Genomic DNA, 25,078 nt, shown 5'->3' with positions numbered 1-25,078 from the left:
AAAAATGTTCAAAGTATCATAAAAAAACCTGAGGTGAGTTTAAAACAAGGCCATAAATTCTTCAGGTCATGATCTTGCGGTTCTTTGAGTTCGAGCCCCGAGTTGGGCTCTGTGTTGACAGCTCAGGGCCTGGATCCCGCTTCAGATTCTGTGTCTCCCTCTCTGCCCCTCCCCTATTCACACCCTTGTCTTTCTTGCTCTCAAAAATAAACACTAAAAAAAAAAATAATAAAACAAGTCCATAAATTCTTTAATACTCTTCCCCTTCAAAAGGAGATGCTCTCCTTGAATGTGGGCTGGACTTAGTAACTTATTTTCAACAGACAGAATACAAGTAGTAGTGCCAGAGAAGAGCTTTAGAGATTAATCATAAAAGGCCTAAGGCTTCCTCTTTGCCATCTCAGATCACTCACTTTGGGAGAAGCCAGGGGCCATATTGTGAGGACACATAGGCAGAGTAAAGAACAGAGGTACCCTGCCAACATCACAGTGACTCTGCCTTCTGAAAGAAAACGGTCCTCTGTCAGTCAAGCCTTCAAATGACTACAGCCCAGGACAAAAGCATTACTGCAATGGCAATGAGACCCTAAGCCAAAACTACCAGTGTAACTGCTCCTGATTTGCTAACTCAAAGGAAATGTGAGAGAATAAATGTTGTTTGAAACTACTAGGCTGTGGATCAACTTGCTACAGCATAACCAATAAGTAACTAAAACACTGATTTAATTAAGTTTTAAGCCAGTATGGTATCCTAGAAAGAAATGGCCTAGGATTAATGAGAGATCTAGGGTCTGGTCCTGGCTATGCTTAACAGTCAATGTGGTTGTGGGCCAAATAATTTTCTGGGCTTCCACTTCCTCAAATGATAAGATAAAAATGAATTCCTGATTTCTGAAATTGACTGAGCTAAGGTTTAATAGAGTAAAAAAAAAAAAGTTCTAAGATCAAAGATCAAATATCATGGAGGATTTGTTAAACGAAGTTAAATAAGCTTCTTGACTTGAGGACTTTACACATACTTCGATATGCTAATCCTACTTAGTGGTACACACTAAGATTTTCCAAAATCACTTTATTTATTTATTTATTTATTTATTTTTTTATTTTTTTTAAATTTTTTTTCAACGTTTATTTATTTTTGGGACAGAGACAGAGCATGAACGGGGGAGGGGCAGAGAGAGAGGGAGACACAGAATCGGAAACAGGCTCCAGGCTCTGAGCCATCAGCCCAGAGCCTGACGCGGGGCTCGAACTCACGGACCGCGAGATCGTGACCTGGCTGAAGTCGGACGCTTAACCGACTGCGCCACCCAGGCGCCCCCAAAATCACTTTATAATGAAAACATCTTCTTCTAAAGCTCAAGCTCCTGGGATTTGGGTTCCAAACAATACTCTGTGAAATCCTGACCTTGCTGAGTCCTTAGGGTCCTCTTTACTCACTGGGTCACAAATAATAACACAAGCTAGGACCATGGTCTCTGAAATAAGAATGGAATGGGTCTAGGTCCCAGTTTGTTCCCATTATGGTTATATAAATCTCAAAAGATTATGGTTTCTTTCTAAGCCTCAGTCTCCTCAATTATAAAATGGGAATATTCTTGAGTATCTACCTTGTCTGGCTACTGTGAAGTAAATGAAACAATCCCTGTAAAGCACTTGACACCGTGCATAGCACTTAGTAATACTCAAAAAATGCTATTACTGATTTTTTTAAGTTTATTTATTTATTTTGAGAGAGACAGAGACAGAGAGAGCTTGAGAGAGCAGGGGAGGGGCAGAGCGAGACAAAATCCCAAGCAGGTTCCACCCTGTCAGCACAGAGCCCAACACAGGGCTCGAACCTATGAAATGTGAGATCATGACCTGGGCTGAAATCAAGAGTCAGATGCTCAACTGACTGAGCCACCCAGGTGCCCTGTATTATTTTATTTTATTTTTTTAAAGTAATCTCTAAACCCAATGTGGGGACTGAACTCATGACCCCAAGATCAAGAGTCATGTACTCTCTGCCAAATGAGCCAGCCAAGCACCCTGCTAACTATTATTGTTAATGAGGATAACCTATAATGATTAAATTTTTAAAAATAAAAATATTAGCACTGATGTTGTTAAAGATGTGGGGAGCCAGGCACTCTTATACACCACCACAGCGAATGCCAAACTGGTATTCACTTTGCAGGAGGACAGTCTGAAAATGTTTCAGAACCCAATTAGATACACCCTTTGGGAGAGCAATTCCATGTACACACTCAACCTCAAAACTTAATATTAAGAATGTACAAAATTAAATGTACAAGGACAAGCAGTGAAGTACAGTTTATGACAGTAAAGTATATTCCAAATATGAACATACAGAAACCCACATATTCAAAATTAAGAATAATGAGAATGAATTTACTAAAATGAGAAGATTTCAACATAAGACTGTTGTTGTAAAGGTGGTTATAAAGCAGTATGACCTCATTTTTATGAATATACATAATATGGGCAGGGCATATGTGAAAAGAGAGAGGGAGAAAAGGAGAAAGAGAAGGAGGGAGGGAGAGAAAGGGAGAGAGGGAGAGAAAGGGAGAAAGGGAGAGAGGGAGAGAAAGAGTAAAGGCTGGGAAGGGCACATATCAGAAAGGTTTCCAACAACTGGCTATCTCAACAAATAAACCTGGGGTGGGGGGGAAGCAACAATGTTTCAATCAGCAAGAAGGGGGCTCAGAAAAATGGCACTTACATCGACTGCAGCATCCTCATCATCTGAATCTTGCAAACCGAGAGCTGCTTTTTGCAACTTCTTCCTCTCATTGGCCAAAGCTTGTTCTGTTTCATCAAACTTGAATCCCTTACCAGAGAACCCACTACTCTTTTTAATTATTTTCCCTTCCTTTCAAGGAAAAACAAAACAGTTAATTTCATACTAAAAAAAACTTTAATGTTTAGGAATTTAGGAGTAATTAAGTATTTTTCAAGGTAGCACATACCAATGTATCAAAAACATTTCATCTAGCATGAGAACAAAAAAAGAACTCTTCAATATGATACAAAACATGGAGTTGAAGCAAAAGGGAGGATTTTGTTGTCATTCCTTTTCCCTCTCTAAAGAGATAAAGTTATCTCATCAAGGTTTACAAGTATAAAATATTCAAGGTTTACAACACAATAATGACCTGCATAAAGATAATGGGAATTGGAAAAAACTCACAGCTTTCTGCTGATCTTTGAAATCACTCCAAAGTTTCTCCAGATCAGAAGGCACCGCAGTTCCTGACAATTCAAGAGCTTTGATTATGTCACCAGCATAGCGAGCTTGATCTTCTGTGATAAAAGTATACGCATAACCCTAATGAATGATGAAAAAAAAGAGAACTATTAGACACTAACAAGATGACTCTTACTCAGATCACAACATAAAAGTAGAATCATCTAATAATAGATCTTCTTAAGAGTGACTTCATGGGGCACCAGGGTAGCTCAGTCGGTTAAAAGTCCGACTTCAGCCCAGGTCCTGATCTCTCAGTCCATGAGTGCGAGCTCCTGTGGGGCTCTGTGTTAAAAGCTCAGAGCCTGCATCCTGCTTCAGATTCTGTGTGTCTCTCTCTGCCCCTCCTCCCCTCACACACACTCTCTCTCTCAAAAATAAATAAACATCTAAAAAAAAATTAGGGGCTCCTGGGTGGCTCAGTCAGTTAAGCGTCCGACTTTAGCTCAGATCATAATTTCATAGTTGGTGAGCTCAAGTCCCAAGTCGGGATCTGTGCTGACAGCTCAGAGCCTGGAGCCTGCTTCAGATTCTGTGTCTCCCTCTCTCTCTGTTCCTCCCCTGCTCATGTTCCGTCACCCTCTCTCTCACAAATTAATAAATATTTTTTTAAAAAAATTAAAAACAAATAAAAATAAGCATACCAGAAACTCATTTCTTGATGCATAAACAGAAATTCAATTTTATATAAACGTGTATGTAATTGCATTGTCATACACATTAATTTTAATATAATACATTATTTTTCCCCCTTTCGCTTGCATTCCCTTCCTACACTACCTACTGCACCTCTCTACCCCCAACTAACTTGTATTCACTTGCTAGGACGCAGCTTCCCACAAATTTCTTCCTCTGCGTATTTTTTAAGACCAGTAAGAGATATAAAAACATTTGTTTGTGTATGTGTAATGTGTTTTTATATACAAAAATGAAGTCAGCTATATAGCCTCCCTGGGGTTTTCTAAAGCCTAAGATTTCACATTTCCCTAGCAGCTTTTTGGTTCAGGCAAGAGAGTTGGGAGTAGAATGGCACACCACAATCAGACTGTCTTCACATACACTGTGTCCCTACCAGAAAACTGTTATGAATTGTAAAACATGGTTTAACACTGTATTTCAGGAATATCTAGTCACCACATGACCCATGGCCTGCTTTTGTGCTGTCCATGTGCTAAGAATAGTATCACATTATTTTAAGCTTTGTACGTGCACATAATTTTACACAAAGTTTCCCATAACCACAGAATAACTCAGGTTAAATCAATAAAAGCCATCACTATGTATTAGCTGTGTAAGCTGGGCAAGTAAGTTAACTTCCATGTACCTTAACTTTTCTTATCTATTAAATGGTATTACTCACCTCAAAGGGAAATTGTGAGGATGAAGTGAGATGATTTATGTAAAGCAATGAAAATAGTGCCTGGCATTCAATAAGTATTCCATAAATACATTATTATTATTATTATTATTATTATTATTATTATTATTATTGCCTCAGTATGTAGAAATGTCCAGGAATGGAAAATCAAATAGATCATCATCAGTGTTTCTTTTTCTTTTTTTTAATATTTATTTATTTTTGAGAGGGAGGAAAGAGCACGAGTGGCAGTGGGGCAGAGACAGAGGGAGAAAGACACAGAATCTGAAAGAGGCTCCAGGCTCTGAGCTGTTAGCACAGAGCCCAACATGAGGCCCAAACTCAGGAACAGTGAGATCATGACCTGAGCCAAAGTCAGACACCCAACCGAACGAGCCACCCAGGCGCCCCAATCACCATCAAGGTTTCCAACAACAGAATATTCTGCTTGCTGCCTTCAAAAAGAATGAGTTAGGGGCGCCTGGGTGGCTCAGTCGGTTAAGTGTCTGACTTCGGCTCAGGTCATGATCTCACGGTCCGTGAGTTCGAGCCCCGCGTCGGGCTCTGTGCTGCCAGCTCGGAGCCTGGAGCCTGTTTCAGATTCTGTGTCTCCCTCTCTCTCTGACCCTCCCCCGTTCATGCTCTGTCTCTCCCTGTCTCAAAAATAAATAAACGTTAAAAAAAAAAAAAAAAAAAGAATGAGTTAGACCTATATAGTTACCAGACTATAAGTGAGTCAAAAAACCAAGAAATATACATAGTGTATGAAGTAGGACAGGGGAATAATGAGAAAAAGGGTAACAATTTCGGTAGGAGTACATTTTATAATCCCACATTTTAAAAATAGCAATGAAAAATCTCAAACTATATACATGCATATAAAAACGTATACAGAAATTTTTACGGGAAAAAAAAAAACTAAAAGGGGACATAAATAACACTATCTGCCTAAAGAGAACAGCTAATTATCAATAACTTTAATAATACTGTGTATAGAAATGATGAACATCAACTAATCCTCATACTCCGATGATTGAAGATTTTCAAAATGTTTATGTTAACTCCTATTATCTACTCCTTATAACCCAGACAAACAAACAAAAAAACCTGTATTTTATTAATACAATGGAAATCAACTTTAAAAAGTTCTTTTTACTTTATTGCCTGCTCTTCCAGTCCTTCCCGCTCTGTGCACATAATCCTCATAATGGTTGGGGCAGCTGTAATTTACTACAAGAATCAGATGTTTCACATCTAAACCTCGGGCAGCAACAGAAGTGGCTACGAGAAGTTTGCAGGTCCCATTCTTGAAGTCATTTATGATGCTATCTCTGTCATATTGATCAATGCCTGCAAGTAAACAAACAAAAAATGTAAAACCACATACTGCATTTAAATTGTTCACTTCATCTGACACAGAAATAAGTTAAATGCAGAGTAAAGAATAAACACAACTTACAATGACCAAACATCTACCAACTACAATACTGAAATAAAACACTAAGGAAATTTAATGGCCAGATCAAAAGCTACTGCTATTAACTCATTGATGAATATTCCAAACATGTTCTTGTTTTGCCTCCTTTCTTGTGAATATGGATTATAACAGCAGAAACCCCATCTCAGATTCATTAACCTATACTTAACCTATTTATGGGGTAAAACAAGAAAAGGCAGGTACATTCAGCCTACAGTAACAGGATTCTTCAGATCTTTCTCCTTCTCCTATAGGTTATTAGAGCCTTGCTACTCAGTTTTGTCCGAGGACCAGAAGCAACATCACATGGGATGTTGTCAGAAATGCAGAATCTCAGAAAAAAAAGAGAAAGAGAGAGAGAAAGAAAAAGAGATAAAGAAAATAAAAGAAAAGAAAAGAGAAGAAAAGAAAAGAAAAAAGAAAAGAGGAAAGAAAAGAGAAAAGAAAAGGAAAGGAAAGAAAGGCAGGCCAGATCCTACTCCAAACTACTGATTCAGATTTTGCATTTTAACAAGATACTTAGGTGACTGATTACACATTACTATTAAAGTTTGAAATGCACTGGTTAAAAAGCAGTGAACTGGGTCTCTCTTAAATATGTTTCCCAAAGAGCCTCAGGGTGAGTGACAATGGAGGGTATAAAATGCCAAAATGTTCTATTACAAAATACTCAGACCGAAAATTGATTTAATGATGGAGAACCTCTAGTAATTAGAGAAGGGAATGGGGTAAATTCTCAAACCATGAAAAACTCATTTTGGCAGCAGGAGATATTCTAAGGCTTCATATAAAATCTGAGTTTAAAATACACAGAATACTTAGTATCTAAATATATATCAATGCTAATTAATACTATTACCTAAAATTTAAACATACTCCTCAGGACACCTGCCTGGGTGGCTCAGTCAGTTAAGTGTCTGACTTCGGCTCAGGTCATGATTTCACGGTTTATGGGTTCAAGCCCCGCACTGGGCTTTGTACTGACAGCTAAGAGCCTGGAGCCTACTTCAGATTCCATGCCTTCCTATCTCTCTCTGCTCCTCCCCTGCTTGCACTCTGTCTCTCCCTTGCTCTCTCAGCAAAAAAAAAAAAAAAAAAAAAAAAAGTGTACTCTTCAATGACTGAATTAAAGAAATTATTTGGATCTAATGTCAAAATAACTGGAATCCAACACCAAACCCAAAAGTCTCTTAAGAAAAATTAATGAAGTCAATACCAATATAAATTAAATTTAAAATTAAAATGTACTAAACTTTTACTTTAGACTGAGGTATCCTGACTACCTAACTCAGCTACACATACTTTATTCCATGAAGTGAATATAATATGCTAAACACAGTATATGGGATACCTGCCCAGCAGCAATTAACCCTCTTCCTTTTTTTTTTTTTTTTCATGTTTATTTATATTTGAGAAACAAAGGGAAAGAGGGAGGGAAGGAGGGATGGTGTGGGAGCAGAGGAGGGGCAGAGAGAGATGACAACAGAATCTGAAGCAGGCTTCAGGCTCTGAGCTGTAAGCACAGAGCCTGATGTGGGGCTTGAACTCACAAACTGTGAGATCATGACCTGAGCTGAAGTCGGATGCTTAACCAACTGAGCCACCCAAGTGCCCCAACCCTCTTCCTTTTTTTTTTTAAATTTTTTTTTTCAACGTTTATTTATTTTTGGGACAGAGAGAGACAGAGCATGAACAGGGGAGGGGCAGAGAGAGAGGGAGACACAGAATCAGAAACAGGCTCCAGGCTCTGAGCCATCAGCCCAGAGCCTGATGCGGGGCTCGAACTCCCGGACCGCGAGATCGTGACCTGGCTGAAGTCGGACGCTTAACCGACTGCGCCACCCAGGCGCCCCACCCTCTTCCTTTTTAACAGAACTCCAAATTTGTTCACCTATCCACCCAACATATGATCACATATATCAAACCAGAGATGAGCCTAATTCTCACTTTTAGGTGAATCAATCCCATTCACTTTCTGTGCTTAAGGCCTCCTTTGTAAAAATTAATGAGGATGAGACCCAGAGAGCTATACTTTACACAGGTCATCTCTATCAATACTCAATGTATTAGAAACAGAAAATTTTTGAATACTTACGAACTTGTTTAAAAACAACTTAAAAGCAATTACATATTAAAATTTAGGGGCATCTCGTGTAACAGAAGATAGTTGGAGTCTCATATCTTCTGCATCCCATCTGGTGCAATATAACATGCCATGATGCCTTCAGAAAACTACACTATACACTCCATACAGAATGAAAGTAAAAAGGCAAATCACGTAGTCAGGTTATTACACAAATACTTTTGATCTCATGAACCCCTTAAAGTCTCTGAGAACCTCAAGGGTGCCAGGGCAAAACTTTAGGAATCATTAGTCATTCTGCTTGCTTACAAATGATTTAGGCATAAGCATGTGATGCAATTTTTACCAAAGAGATAAGAGAAGTACAGACAAGGGATTATGGGGGGTGGGGGTGGGGGGAATATCCTTATTACTTATATAAAAAACACACAATATCCCTCAATGTAGGAAAAGCTCTTATTGGACCAACCCTCTTGCAGATAGCAACTATAAACTCTGGGCAAAATATTGGGAGAAAAAAAAAAACAACACAAAAAACCTACCTGAAGGCACAAGAGTATGACTAAAAACAAGCAGAAACTGGAATTTTTGACATTTGGAATAATACACTAGCAGTAGTTGCAATTACAGGATTCAATTTATTTACTTTAAACTTTCTGTTTGGGGAAAAGCCTTGGGAAGCCAAGGGGGACAAGTCAAACTTGAATAGAAACTGGAATTTTTGACATTTGGAATAATATACTAGCTGAGGACCAGAAAACAGAAGATGAAACAGAGTAGGCAAGCACAAACATGTGGACCCTAAACTATGCATGCATGGGACAGAATCCAAGCAACCTAGGTATGGCTAAAAGAAATTAAAACAGGGGTGCCTGGGTGGCTAAGCTGGTTAAGCATCTGACTTCAGCTCAGGTCATGAAGTCCTGGTCCCAGAGTTTGAGCCCCTTGTCAGGCTCTGTGCTGACAGCTCAGAGCCTGAAGCCTGCTTCAGATTCTGTGTCTCCCTCTCTCTTTGCCCCTTCCCCCGCTCACACTCTGTTTCTCTCAGTCTCTCAAAAATGAATGTTAAAATTATTTTTACTAAAAAAATAAAAGAAATTAACAGATTTCAGATGTTGCCCGTTAAAAGAAGGGCTGAGTTTAAAATAAGGGTCCAACAGGGGCGCCTGGGTGGCTTGGTCGGTTAAGCGTCCGACTTCGGCTCAGGTCATGATCTCGCGGCCTGTGGGTTCGAGCCCCGCGTCAGGCTCTGTGCTGACAGCTCAGAGCCTGGAGCCTGTTTCAGATTCTGTGCCTCCCTCTCTCTGTGACCCTCCCCCATTCATGCTCTGTCTCTCTCTGTCTCAAAAATAAATAAAAACGTTTAAAATAAATAAATAAATAAATAAAATAAAATAAGGGTCCAACCAAGTTAATGTCTTATTAAAACAAAATAAAAGTCTTAAGGAAAATATGAGAATTCAGACCCTACAATGGATTATTCATAAAGGGCAGTATACAAATCAAAATTATTAGATAAAAATATAGAAATATATAAAACAAAATAAAAAGATAATCAACAGAAACTGACAAGGTGACCAAGATGTTATGATTAATAGTCAAAGATTTTTATTATTTATTTATTTTTGAGAGAGAGAGAGAGAGAGAGAGAGAGAGAGCAAGCATACACATGCACCCGTGGGAGAAAGGCAAAGAGGGAGAAAGAGAATCCAAGCATGCTCTGTGCTGTCAGCGCAGAGCCCGACATAGGGCCTGATCCTACAAAGTGTGAGATCACAACCTGAGCTGAAACTAACAGTCAGAAGCCCAACCTACTGAGCCACCCAGATGCCCTAATAGTCCAAGATTTTTAAAGCAACTGCTGTAACTGTGATCAAGGAAAAATTTTTAAATGCTCATAATGAATGGCAGGAAATCTTATGAGACAAACAAGAAGAAAATATAAGAGAGAGCCAACTAGAAATTCTAGAACTAAAGAAAAAAATCTGAATTACAAATTCACTGGATAGACTTAACAGCAAATAAAAGAGGGCAAAAAGAAATCTGTGTACTTGAAGACAGTTAAAGAAATGACCCAGTATTAATTATAGAGGAGAAAAAAAGGTTGAAAAACAAAAGTGAACAAAGGATCAAAGACATGGGAGATGGTACTAAAGGGCTGAACATACACATAATTGCAATCCCAAAGAGAGAAGAAAAATAGCTCTGGAAAAAAAAAAAAATTAAGATACAAAGGTCAAGAATTTCCCAAATTTGTCCCAAATTACATCTGAAAAACATAAATTTACAGATTCTACAAGTTCAGTGAACCATGAGTACAATAAACACAAAGAAAACCATATGGATACACTAACCATATGACCCAGCAATCCCATTCCTGGTTATCTATTCTAGAAAAATTTTCACATACAACCCATATTCAAACATTTAACAGCAGCTCTATTCATTTTTGTCTAAAACTGGAAACAACCCAAACATCCTTCAACAGATGAAGATACACAAACCGTGGTACATCCATAAAATAAATATCTCTGGGCAATAAAAAGAGATGAATTGTGCAACAACTTCAGTGGATCTGAAAATCATTAGGCTGAGTGAAAAGAGTCAACTGCATAATGTATGACCTATATTTACAAATATTCTTATAAAAACACATCAGTGGTTGACGGGAGTTATAAACAGGAGGAGAGTTAACTTTTCAGTTACTTTTGCAGGTATAGGACAAGGGAGTTTTGGGGCATGATGGAACTGTTCTGTATCCCAATTATATTGTTCCCTGTGGGATGGCTGAAGCAGCAGAAAAACAAGGAACAGCCCAGGTGTCAAGAGAAATGAACTGAACGAATGGGGGTAGATTTATACAAAAGAATATTAACAATAAGGGAAGAACTACTGGTAATGCAACAACGTGGAAGAATCCCAAAAACATGCCGAATGAGGCCAAGGACCACCCACCATATGACGGAAACAAGCCAATGAAGAATGGACAACCCAGCACCTAGAGCTATCAAGCCAGTAAGAGTAGAAGCTGAGAAGGAACAAGGGGGAAGGGAAGAGGCGGCGACCAAAACCTCATAAAACAAAGGCCCTTGCCTATAGTCCACGGGCATTCACTTTCGAAAGTCCCCTCTCTATAAAGAGAGCTTTCCTACTATTAAAAAAACATTTTCTGAAGCTAAAAAAAAGAAAAAAAAAGGCCGAGTAAAAGATAACTTGACACAAAAATGTTGAGACAGTACGGTTTCATTTATCTGAAATTCTAAAAATACAACAAATATATGTTGGAAAAAAATGTAAAAAGTGGTTGCCTGTGGGGATGAGAACAGGCATTAACTGGGGGGAAGTTCTGAGGTTGTATATGCATAGAGGTTTGGGTTTCACAGCTTATATATATTTGTCAAAACTCATCAAAGAGCACACTTATGATCTGTACATTTTACTACAGTTTACCTATAGTTTGTTTTTTTTTTTTAAATTTGGGGGGACGGGGCGCCTGGGTGGCTCAGTCGGTTAGACATCCGACTTCAGCCCAGGTCACGATCTCGCGGTCCGTGAGTTCGAGCCCTGCGTCGGGCTCTGGGCTGATGGCTCAGAGCATGGAGCCTGCTTCTGATTCTGTGTCTCCCTCTCTCTCTGCTCCTCCCCCATTCATGCTCTGTCTCCGTCTCAAAAATAAACATTAAAAAAAAAATTTTTTTTAATAAATAAATAAATAAATAAATAAATAAATAAATAAATAAAAAGTTTGGGCGGCGCTTGACTGGCTCGGTATACAATTCTTGATCTTGGGGTCTTGAGTTTGAGCCTGACGATAGGGACAGAGTTTACTTAAAAAACATAGTTATTCTTGGGGCGCCTGGGTGGCGCAGTGGGTTAAGCGTCTGACTTCAGCCAGGTCACGATCTCGCGGTCCGTGAGTTCGAGCCCCGCGTCAGGCTCTGGGCAGATGGCTCAGAGCCTGGAGCCTGTTTCCGATTCTGTGTCTCTCTCTCTGACCCTCCCCCGTTCATGTTCTGTCTCTCTCTGTCCCAAAAATAAATAAACGTTGAAAAAAAAAAAACAAAAAACATAGTTATTCTAAAAAATAAAATAAAAAATTTTTGAACTAGTGTTAACCATCTGCATATTGAAGTGAAATATGCTGATGCTACAACTTTCTTTAAAACATATCAAAAAACTAAGAAATATGATGAGTAGGTAGAATAGACAGATGGCTAAAGATGTGAAAGAGAAATACAACAAAATGTTAGTTGTAGAATCCAGTACTGGATGTTCAAGGCTCTTCACCATATGATTTTCTCAGATTTTTTCTGTGTTTACAAATTGTGGTTATAAAAATAAGAGGGGAAAAAGGCACCTAGACATATGGGAAATAGTCTTCTTCCTCTGTAATGTGTCTGATACAAAAGTGATGGTTAGGGGCACCTGGGTGGCTAAGTTGGTTAAGCGGCTGACTTCGGCTCAGGTCATGATCTCGAGGTCAGTGAGTTTAAGCCCTGTGTCGGGCTCTGTGCTGACAGCTCAGAGCCCGGAGCCTGTTTCGGATTCTGTGTCTCCCTCTCTCCGACCCTCCCCCGTTCATGCTCTGTATCTCTCTGTCTCAAAAATAAATAAATGTTAAAAAATAAACTAATTAATTAAAAAAAAAAGTGACGGTTTAAAACTGCAGAAGCCTTTGTGGTGCCATGAAAAAAAACTACTTTAAAAACTAACTTGGGGTGCCTAGGTGGCTCAGCCAGTTAAGCACTGAACCCCTGATTTTGGCTCAGGTCATAATCTCACCGTTGGTGAGAACACACCCAGCATGAGGCTCTGCACAGACAGTATGGAGTCTGTTTGGCATTCTCTCTCAGCCCCTCCCCCACCTCAAAATAAATAAATAAACTTAAAAAAAAAAAAACAATTAAGTTAACATGCTCAGGATGGCAGTACAGAAAATACAATATAGTGACAGTGAGCCACTAAATGAAACAATCTGGAGTCACTTCACCATTAGATTTCATTTTTACAAAATAATAAAAATGTCTCATGATTTAAGGCAGTTGGATTAGTTTTTTGTCACTTGCAGAAAAAAGAAAAATGTAACTGATATTAATAGTACAAGTTGAAGGCCTCAACGAAACAGTCTGCCCTATAAAAAAAAGTATATGTTCTCATATACCATAATTTCTCGTAAAGAGAAACCTGTGTGCTGCTTTTCTAATTTCATTATTTACCCTATTAGATGCATTGGTTTTTTTTTTAACTTATTTATTTTGAGAGGGAGCATGAGCACATGCAAGTGGGGGGAGGGGCACAGGGAGAGAGGGACAGAATTCAAAGCCACTTGCTCACAAGGTTCAATCCCATGAACCCATGAGATCATGACTCCAGCTGAGATCAAGAGCTGGATGCCCAACCAACTGAGCTACCCAGGTACCCAAGATGCACTGTGTTTTTAAGAAATTTTTAAATTATTCATTGTTAATGCAAAAGCTAAAAAATGGATGGCTGACAAACCAGAAACTGCAGCCATGGTTCAAAGAAAGTATTTTCGTATTTCTTTCATTTGTAACCTACTTTAAGGTTACTGCAGGTTATGTGATAGGTCAAAAAGGAGTACTAAGAACATGTTCTCCATTTATTATGTTCATAATAATGCTGACAAACATCTAACAAAAAAGTTAAGCCACAGTAGAATGTTTTGATTGCTGTACTGAGAAAATTGTTTCAAGTTAAGACCAGGAGTGGGCAGAACATATAATCCACTCTCTTACTTCCAGCCATTGCTCTTCCCCTTCTAGACCTGAAGACACGAAGAACTACAGGTGGCTCTATAGAAGACACAGCATATGGGGCATCTCCAAGCATCCTTCTCACTATATCATTACACTATGTGTTAGGTATAAAATGCACATTAATTTCATATGCAAATTAGGAATTTTATGATTACACCTTTTATTTCTTAAAAAGCCCTAAATAATTTCTACATTTTTATACTTATATAGCAAATTGGCTTTTATTCATTTACACATTAAAAGAGCTTAACAACAAGACTCATAATCAAAACTTCTCCCTAGTTTTCCTTCAGAAATTTACCACACTGGAGGAGCCAGGGTAGCTCAGTTGGTTAAGTGTCCGACTTTGGCTCAGGTCATGATGTCACAGTTCATGGGTTTAAGCCCTACACTGGGCTCTGTGCTGACAGCTCAGAGCCTGGAGTCTACTTTGGATTCTGTGTCTCCCTCTCTCTCTGCTCCTCCCGCGCTCACACTCTGCCTCTCAAAAATAAACATTAAAAAAAAAAAAAGGTAAAAGAAATTCAGCACATTGCTCTACTACAAAATTACTTAAAAAATGTCTAAGCTAATAAATAAATCTTACAATAAATTTTGTTTATTTGCTTTGAGACACAAGATTTTACATGGACACACCTGTTTTAATCAAAATATTTAAAATTAGAAAGTACTGGGACACCTGGGTGGCTTTGTCTGACTCGATTTCAGCTCAGGTCATGATCTCACAGTTCATGAGGTGGAGCTGTACGACAAGCTCTGTGCAGACAACCCAGAGCCTGCTTAGGATTCTCTTTGTCCTTCTCTCTCTGCCCCTTCCCCAATCGCATTCACTCTCAAAATAAACATTAAAAACATTTTAATTTAACTTAAAAGTACAAAACAACAAACAGGAGAGAAAAGAAATCATCTAGGGAAAGAAAGAAAGCTGAGTCCCATGTTTCACATGTGGAGAAAAACTAAAGTTCTACACTAGAAACTTTGTAGCTAATGGCAACCAAAACATTTTCAGGAATGATGACACTAACAGGGCCAAAATAAAACGTCTATGATAAGTCATTATTGCCTGTTTATCCTAATGATTAAAAGTAGACATGGACATGCTAGAAAGGTAAAAATGTAGAGAGAGTAAAAAGATTAGTGGCTGGGGCATCTTGGGTGGCTTAGTGGCCTAAGTGTTTGATTCTTGATCTCGTTTCAGGTCTTGATCTCAGGGCAGGGAGTTCAAGCCCTGCATCTTGGGGGAGCCTACTTAAAAAAAAAAAAAAAAAGATTAGCAGCAGTATAGGGATGGGGGAGGGAGGGATGAATAGGCAAAGAGGATTCTTATGGTAGTATTTTCTATGAGTGATATAGTATGGTACTATACTGGTGAATATGTCATTATAAACTTGTCCAAATCCATAGACCGTATAACACCAAGAGCGAACCCTAATGTAAACCAGGGACTCTGGGTGACAATGATATGTCAATACAGGTTCAATGATTGTAACAAATGTACCTCTGTGGTACGGGATATTGATAGGGGAGGAGGTTGTACTTGGGGGCAAGGGATATATGGGAACTTTGTAATTTCTGCCGTTTTGCTGTGTATCTAAAACTGCTCTAAAAAACAGTCTACTAAAAAAAGAAATGTTGGGGCACCTGGGTGGCTCAAGTCAGTTAAGTGCCATGGATCGAGAGGGTGAAGCCCTGAGTCAGGCTCTGCACTGACAGCGTGGACCTTGATGGAATTGGATTCTCCGTCTCTAGCTCTTTGCCCCTCCCCCACTCATGCTTTTTCTCTCTCTCAGAATTAAAAAAAGTTGGGGAAAAAAAAAAAGTAAAGGGGTGCCTGGCTGGCTCAGTTAGTAGAGCATTCAACTCTTGATCTCTGGGTCATGAGTTCAAGCCCAACACTGGGGATAGAGTTTACTTAAAAAAAAAAAAAAAAAAAAATTTTGGCATAAGATTAAACATACAGATAAATGAAATTAAATAAAGAGCTCAGAAACCCTCAGATAAATAAATGGTCAATAGATTTTGACAAAGGTGCCAAGACTCTTCAATGGGAAAAGGACAGTCTTTTTACCACATGGGTCAGGGAAACTGAAAAACCACATGCAAAAAAATGCAGCTGGATCCATATCTTGCATCATATATAAAAATCACCTCAAAATGAATTACCTAAACGTAAAAGCTATAATTTTAGAACTCTGAGGAAACAAGAGGGAAATTTTTCATAACCCTGGACTTGGCAATGGTTTCTTGAATTAACAGAAAAAGAAAAGGCAAAAAAAGAAAAAATAAAATGGACTTCAAAATTTAAAACGTCTGCGCATCAAAGAACACTACCAAGAGGGTGAAAGGACAACCCAAAGAATGGGAGAAAATATATGTAAACTGTACATCTGATAAGGGATTGCTATCAAGAATATATAAAGAAATCCTACAACTCAGCAATGAAAAAAAGATGCGAATGACCTAATTAAAAATGGGCAGAAGCCTAAAATAGACAATTCTTCAAAAACAGATATACAAATACCCAATAAGCACATAAAAAGATGTTCAATCTTAGTCATTAGGGAAATGCAAATCAAAACCACAATGTCACTTCACATCTACTAGCATAGCTATTATAAAAAAAAAATAGGAGACAAGTGCTGGCCAGGCTGTGGATAAACTGGAACCCTAATGCACTACTGGAATTCCAAAATGGTGCAATTTTTACAAAAAGTAGTTTGCAGCTTCTATAAAAAGTTAAAAATAGCCATATGGCCCTATGGCCAACAGGACTCAAACAGATACTTGTACACCAGTGGTTAAGTAGCATTACTCACAAGAGCCAAAAGGTAGGAACAACCCAAATGTCCATCAACAGGTAAATGAATAAAGGAAATGTGGTATATACATACAATGAAAAATTATTTCGCTTTTTAAAAAGGAAATTCTTCTTACCATACACAAAAACAAATTCAAAATGAATTAAAAACCTAAATGTAAGACCTGAAACCATAAAAATCCTAGAAGAGAGGACAGTTCTTTGCCTCTCGTGAGGCAAAGAAAAACAGGGGTGCCTGGCTGGCTCAATCGGTGGAAGTGTAACTTTTGACCTCAAGGTTGTGAGCTCAAGCTGCACATTTGGTGTAATTACTTAAAAGTAAAATCTTAAAAAACAAAAAACAAAGAAAAAAGCAAAACAAACAAAAATAAACTACCGGGACTACATCAGAAAAGAAAGCTTCTCAAAAATAATATAAACACAGGGAGGGGGACAAAACGTAAAAGACTCTTAAATATAGAAAACAAACAGAGGGTTGCTGGAGGGGTTGTGGGAGAGAGGATGGGCTAAATGGGTAAGGGGCTTAAGAAATCTATTCCTGAAATCATTGTTGCACCAGATGCTAACTAACCTGGATGTAAATTACAAAAAAAATAAAAATAAATCAATATAAATAAATAAATGTTCATTTATCCTTAAAAAAAAAAAAAAAAAAAAAAAGCTTCTGCACAGCAAAGGAAATAATCAACAAAACTAAAGGACAACCTACTGAATGGGAGAACATATTTGCAAATGACATATCTGACAAAGGGGTAGTATCCAAAATATATAAACACCTTATAAAACTCAACACCCAAAAAACAAATAATCCAATTAAAAACTGGGCAGAAGATGTGAACAGACATTTCTCCAAAGAAGACATCCTGATGGTCAACACACATGAAAAGATGTTCAACATCACTAATCATCAGGAAAATGCAAATCAAAACAACAATGAGATATCACCTCACACCTGTCAGAATGGCTAAAATCAACAACACAAGAGACGACTGTTGGCAAGGATGTGGAGCAAAAAGACCTTGTACCCACTGTTGGTGGGAATGCAAACTGGTGCAGCCACCATGGAAAAGAGTATGGAGGCTCCACAAAAAATTAAAAATAGGGGCGCCTGGGTGGCTCAGTCGGTTAAGCGTCCGACTTCAGCTCAGGTCAAGATCTCGCGGTCCGTGAGTTCAAGCCCCGCGTCGGGCTCTGGGCTGATGGCTCAGAGCCTGGAGCCTGCTTCAGATTCTGTGTCTCCCTCTCTCTCTGCCCCTCCCCTGTTCATGCTCTGTCTCTCTCTGTCTCAAAAATAAATAAACGTTAAAAAAATTAAAAAAAAAAAAATTAAAAATAGAACTATCCAGGGGCTTCTGGGCGGCTGAGTCAGTTGAGCATGTGACTCTTGATTTTGGCTCAGGTAATGATCCCATGGAATCAAGCCCCACATTAGGCTCCATGCTGAACCTAAAGCCTGTTTGAGATTCACCCTCTTCCCCACTCACGTGCTTTCGCTCTCTCTCTCTCTCTCTCAAAAATAAATAAACAAACAAATAAATAAAACGGAACTACCCTATGATCCAGTAATCCCACTACTGGGCACTTATCAAAAGAATACAAAAAAACTTACTCAAAAAAAAAGGACACAAGGACATATGAACCCCTATGTTTACCGCAGCATTATTTAAATTAGCCAAATTATGGAAGCAGCCCAAGTACCCAGGGACAGATGAATGGATAAAGAAGACATCTCTCTCTCTCTCTCTCTCTCTCTCTCTCACACACACACACACACACACACACACACACAGGAATATGCAACAACATGGACGGAGCCAGAAAACATAATGCTAAGTGAAGGAAGTCAGTCAGAGAAAGACAAATACCACACGACTTCACTCATAAGTGGAATTCAAGAAACAAAACAAATGAACAAAGGGGGAAAAAAAGGTAGGAAAACCAAGAACCACACTTTTAGCTATAGAGAGCAAACAGTTACCAGAGGGGAGGTGGGTGGGTGGAACAGGGGACAGGGATTAAAGAACACACTTGGGATGAGCACTAACGTATGGAAATGTTAAATCAGGTGTACAGTGTACACCTGAAACTAATACAGCACTTTATGTTACCTACACTGGAATTAAAATACTTTAAAAAAGAGGAAATTCTGACACATGATAAAACACGGATAAGCCTCAATGACAATTATGCTAACTGAAATAAACCAGGCACAGAAATACAAACACTGTATGATTCCACTCATGTGAAGTACCTAAAACAGGCAAATTCATAGGTACAAAAAGTAGAATACACGTTCCCAGGGGCCAGAAGGTGGGGATGGGGATGAAGTTATTATTTAACAGGTAGAGTTTCTGTTTGGAACAATGAAAAACTTCTGGAAATAGATAATGGTGTTGTTACACAGCACTGTTAATATACTTAACACCAGTGAATCATACACTTAAAATAGTTAAAATGGTAAATTTTATGTAATATATATTTCATCCCAATTAACAAAACAAAAGGGAAAACATGAGTGATTTTCAAGCATTAGGAGAGCCTGGGTGGCTCATCTGGTTAAGCGTCCAACTTCAGCTCAGGTCATGATCTCATGGTTTGTGAGTTAGAGCCCCATGTTGGTCTCTCTGCTGTCAGCACTGATGGATCCTCTGTCCACCTCTCTTTGCCCCTCACTCACTGGTTCTCTCTCTCTCTCTCAAAACAAATAAATAAACTTAAAAAAAAAAAAAAAAACCCAAAACATTAAAAGTTAACCAAATACATACCCTTAGAGCCCTTTTAATTGCATCCACAATGAAACTTGGTGTCACAGACTGTATATTCCAAAGATGACAGCAAAAGCATGGCTTATTCTACATGCTCTTCTGCATAGGGAATGACCCTCCTATCAAGAAGTGGAGTCTAGGGGCGCCTGGGTGGTGCAGTCGGTTAAGCGTCCGACTTCAGCCAGGTCACGATCTCGCGGTCCGTGAGTTCGAGCCCCGCATCGGGCTCTGGGCTGATGGCTCAGAGCCTGGAGCCTGTTTCCGATTCTGTGTCTCCCTCTCTCTCTGCCCCTTCCCCGTTCATGCTCTGTCTCTCTCTGTCCCAAAAATAAATAAACGTTGAAAAAAAAAAAATTAAAAAAAAAAAAAAAAAAAGTGGAGTCTATACCTCCATCCCCTTGAATCTGGGCCAGTCATGGGACTATTTTGACCTACAGAATATGATGGAAATGAAAGTTCTGCCAATTCCCAGTATCATCCCTAACTGGCCTGGCAAGTAGCCTTAACTTGCCTTCTCGCCAAGTAGTCCCACAGAGAGATCCACAAAGGGAAGGGCCAGGATCCCTGGCCAATAACCTGACTGAGCTCGGTCAAGAGCCAGTACCAACTTCCCAGCCACATTAAGTAAGGCAAATATGGAAATGGATCCCCAGTCCCAATTAAGCCATGTCAGCAGATACAGCATGAAACAGAAACTAGGTTAAGTGCTGAACTCTAGCTAAAGCAAAGATTTATAAAGAAAATAAATGATAGCTGCCACTACATTTTGGGGTGGTTCATTACAAAGTCACAGACTGCCAGAACACATCCTTAATGAGGGTAATTCAAACTGTCTCTGTTGCACATGTTCAGGGTTCTAAGTCTTACATATATATAACAATGGAGACATCACTCCATAACATAACAATGGAGACAGAAAATAAAATGTTACTTTCAATTAAAGCTCTAATGTGAATCATGAAAACCTCCAGGTTGCATGGCACAATGGAAAGAATATAACACAAAATGGAGAATTTTAAGTTCTATTTCTCCTTAGCTGATTAATGGCTATACAGTTTGGTCAAACCAATATACTCCTTGTCTTATTTTCTTTACCTCAAAGATGGAATAATAATAATGCTTATTAGCCCCCAGAGTTCTGAATAAAAGAGGAGATAGAAGATACAAACTCTGGTTCTAAACTCAGTACACTCAGTACACAGTACACAGTACACTGCAGTGCTTGGTCAAATTAAATACTCAACAGATATTTCAGTAAACATTACCTCCATGAAGAGACATGCAAGGATAAGATGCTCTCATTAAATCTTTCAGAAGACCATCTGCATGTTCCTGCTTATCCACAAATATAATGACAGATCCCGATTCTTGATAATGGCCGAGAAGCTCAAGTAACTTCAAGAACTTCTTTTCTTCTTCAATCACAATCTGGAAACAGCAAATCGCACCAAGTTAATGGAGTAAAACTGCAAATACATCTTGTGAACAAAAATACTCATTTCATTTGTGGCAGATGGCGAAATGACAATATCTTGCTGTATTTTAGGACCGGGCAGGAAAATATTGATTTTAATTGATAAACCAGTAAGACCAAAACCAAATCTGTAACTTTCAGAGAGGGGGCTTGTAAATGTGGGCAATCACCTGGTTCTCTCTGCCTCTTGATCTCACACCCTATTAACTAAAAAACAAGATGTGACATTTCTATTAACAAGCCCACCTCTTCTGGTGGGACGAACTAAAAAGGGCATTTTTTAAGAGGATTTTAAACATGCAGTTCCACAGAAAGGCATATTCAAGTGCATCATATAAAATATTAATGGCTGCAGTTGTATCCTATTTAATTTTAGAAATTACCTTCCTACATCACAATGATCCCACAAGAATCACATCCTGAACATCCAGGGAACTGAGGGTTTCTTAAAGGCTGTACCCACCACTTGTTGTTCCACATCTGAGCAAACCACGCTTCTGCCTCCAACCTGCACTTCAATGGGTTTACTGAGGATTCTGCGAGCCAAAGCCTCCATAGCTCTGGGGAAAGTAGCTGAAAACATAACTGTCTGTCGATCGGGACGGACATTATCCACAATGCGCATGACCTAAGGACACAATGCAAATAAATACGGTTGAGTGTAGCCTCTAAAAGTCAATGATGTTAAAATCAAGTAGAAAGAAATTTTGAGAACATCCATTCAGTGACTTCTAAACCTGTTACCTTAGAATATTATAATTGATTTTACCCCATAATTTGCTCCTCTCAGTTTCCCCCCCCGTTAAGAAATGGCAACTGTAGTTATCTACATGTTTAGGCCAAAGATGGAGGAGCCATCTGTAACTACTCTCTCTCTCTTTCTCTCATCTCACACCTAATTCACCAATAAATACAGTATTCTCAGTCTTCAAACTACATCTGGGATGAAACTATTCTCCCTTGTACCACTGTTTTCCTTCACTTAGTAAACACAATTTTACTGAACTATTATGTGCCAAGCACTGCTCTATTTGGAAATATGCAATAAAAACAGACAAAAACTTGTCTCCATGGAACTTCTATTCTAAGGAGAGTGGACACATAAATATATTATGTATCAAAGGTTGAAAGAGCTACAGAAAGAGAACAATGAAGGTGAACATACTGTTGAGGGAGTAAGATACAGGCACCAATTGCCTCAGTGTCTATAGAGCCCTGGAGAAAATAAAGACTCCTAGGATTCTTGTGATGATTGGTAAAACAAGAAAAAAAGTAATAATGAGTAATATTACTGATGATGGTTTAAAGGTAGATGGTGATGAGTGACTGGAAACCGGGAAAGGTATTCTTCCAAAGAAGACATCCAGACGACTAACAGATACATGAAAATATGTTCAGTATCACTCATCATCAGGGAAATACAAATCAAAACCATGATGAAATACCACCTCACAGGTGTCAGAATGGCTAAAATTAACTCAGGAAACAACAGTGTTGGCGAGGATGTGGAGACAGGGGAACTCTCTCGCACTGTTGGTGGGAATGCAAACTGGTGCATCCACTCTGGAGAACAGTATGGAGGTTTCTCAACAAGTTAAAAATAGAACTACCCTATAATCCAACAATTGTACCACTCCACATTTACCTAAGGGATACAAATATACAGATTTGAAGGGGTACATACACTCTGACCTTTACAGCACCATTATCAACAATAGCAAAACTATGGAAAGAGTCCAAATGTCCATTAAATGATGAATGGATAAAGAATGTGGTAGAGGAGTGACTGGGTGGCTCAGTCAGTGATGCATCCGACTTTAGATTGGGTCATGATCTTGCAGTTTATGGGTTCAAGCCCCACGTCGGGCTCTGTACTGACAGCTCAGAGCCTGGAGCCTGCTTCCGATTTTGTGTCTCCCTCTCTCTGGCCCTCCCCCACTCACTCTCTGTCTCTTTCTCTCTCAAAAATAAACAAACAGTAAGAGTTTTTACAAAATAAATTTTAAGAAAGATGTGGTAGGCAAACACAAATGGTAGTGAGGATGAGGAGAAAAAGGATCTCTTTTGCACTGCTAGCGGGAATGCAAACTGATGCAGCCATTCTGGAAAAGAGTATGGAGGTTCTTCAAAAAATTAAAAATAGAACTACCCTACGACCCAGCAAATTGCACTACTGGGTATTTATCTGAGGGATACAGGTGTGCTGTTTCCAAGGGGCACATGCACCCCAATGTTTATAGCAGCACCATCAACAATAGCCCAAGTATGGAAAGAGCCCAAATGTCCAACGACAGATGAACGGATAAAGAAGGTGTGGTATATCTATACAATGGAGTGTTACTCGGCAATCAAAAAGAATGGCATCTTGGGGCGCCTGGGTAGCGCAGTCGGGTTGAGCGTCCGACTTCAGCCAGGTCACGATCTCGCGGTCCGTGAGTTCGAGCCCCGCGTCGGGCTCTGGGCTGATGGCTCAGAGCCTGGAGCCTGTTTCCGATTCTGTGTCTCCCTCTCTCTCTGCCCCTCCCCCGTTCATGCTCTGTCTCTCTCTGTCCCAAAAATAAATAAACGTTGAAAAAAAAAAAAAAAATTAAAAAAGAATGGCATCTTGTCATTTGCAACTACGTGGGTGGAACTAGAGGGTATTATGCTAAGCGAAATTAGCCATTTGGAGAAAGACAAATATCATATGACTTCACTCATATGAGGACTTTAAGACATAAAACAGATAAACATAAGGGAAGGGAAACAAAAATAATATAAAAACAGGGAGAGGGACAAAAACAGAACAGACTATTAAATATGGAGAACAAACAGGATTACTGGAGGGATTATGGGAGGAGGGATGGGCTAAATGGGTAAGGGGCATTAAGGCATCTACTCCTGAAATCACTGTTGCACTATATGCTAACTAACTTGGATGTAAATTAGAAAAATAAATTTTAAAAAAGCATGAGTTTTACGGTATGTAAATTTTATTTGTCAACAAAACAAAACAAAAAGCAACAAAATGTTTCAAGATGGTAAAAGATTAATCAAACTCAAGGAAGCTGGCAGTAAGAAAAAGTTGAGAATGAAGCTATTCTCCCTATATGGAGACGAAAGGTGGGATTCCAAAATGAAGAGAATTGATGCAAAGTCTGTTTAAGAAGCAATCAAATCCCAGGGCACCTAGGGGGTTCAGTCAGTTAAGAGTCCAACTTCAGCTCAGGTCATTTTCACAGTTTGTGGGTTTGAGCCCCACATCAGGCTGTGCTGAAGCTCAGAGTCTGGAGCCTGCTTCAGATTCTGTGTCTCCCTCTCTCTCTATTCCTCCCCCACTCGTGCTCTCTCTGTCTCTCTCTCAAAAGTAAAAATTTTTTTAAAGAAGCAATCAAATCCCTCAACCTCCACCTATCTCCTACTGTCAGGCCCTTCTCTCACCCTAGCCAAAGACCCAAAGGTTTAGCTGCTGCAGAATATAAAACAAGAACATGACTGGATAAGGCAAGGATAACATCCTAAGAAGAAAAGCATTAAGTAAATGCATGATGTTCAATACTGAGGCTCCCTCTCTCCCTCAAGCCTCTTTCCCGACCTAGAACAAGAGACAGGCCTTTACAGTCCAGGCTGGAGACTGGCCAATATTTTTCCAGGGACGGTCTGCCCAGTCCAAAAAGTCAGGCAGAAGACAGTCCTCATCTAAATGAAAGTCCCAGCCAGATTACAACAGTGAAACTCAGGATCACTAGGTACTGCTCTGGCACAAAGAACTCTGAATTTTAAGCTGCCTTTTCTCTGTCCCTTAAATGTAAGTAGTTAACTACAGGTTCCCAGACCTCTACAGAATGTTTCTAATCTGAATGCAGAAATCAAAGCAAATAGAAAATCAACTCAGAGGACATAAATCCTACGCAGACAGAAGGCAATCTTTAAAAATGAGTCATTTAAATGAAATCTTGCCATTTGCAACAACATGGATGAACCCAGAGGGTATAATGCTAAGTGAAATAAGTCAGTCAGAGAAAGACAAATACCATATGATCTCATTTATGTATGGAATTTAAGAAGCAAATGAACAGGTGTGCCTAGGTGGTTCCA

At 39.1% G+C, this 25,078-nt stretch overlaps 1 protein-coding gene across 2 annotated transcripts in view; it reads right to left on the bottom strand.

The window, feature by feature from the left end:
• DDX46 (DEAD-box helicase 46) overlaps window positions 1–25,078 on the bottom strand; it is a 73,442-nt gene that overhangs the window by 15,472 nt on the left and 32,892 nt on the right. For both annotated transcript variants that reach the window (XM_045489309.1, XM_045489318.1), the window contains exons 14-18: window positions 21,465–21,629; window positions 20,793–20,955; window positions 5,764–5,957; window positions 3,194–3,331; window positions 2,726–2,875 (exon numbers count right to left, since the gene is read on the bottom strand). In XM_045489309.1, the coding sequence (XP_045345265.1) occupies window positions 2,726–2,875; window positions 3,194–3,331; window positions 5,764–5,957; window positions 20,793–20,955; window positions 21,465–21,629 (810 nt within the window). The remainder of the gene's footprint in view (window positions 1–2,725; window positions 2,876–3,193; window positions 3,332–5,763; window positions 5,958–20,792; window positions 20,956–21,464; window positions 21,630–25,078) is intronic.

The sequence above is a fragment of the Leopardus geoffroyi genome, chromosome A1, assembly GCF_018350155.1.
Source record: "Leopardus geoffroyi isolate Oge1 chromosome A1, O.geoffroyi_Oge1_pat1.0, whole genome shotgun sequence".
NCBI classification, from domain to species: domain Eukaryota; kingdom Metazoa; phylum Chordata; class Mammalia; order Carnivora; family Felidae; genus Leopardus; species Leopardus geoffroyi.
The sequence above is the reverse complement of the archived record's forward strand: the minus strand, read 5'-3'. Positions and strand labels throughout refer to the sequence as shown.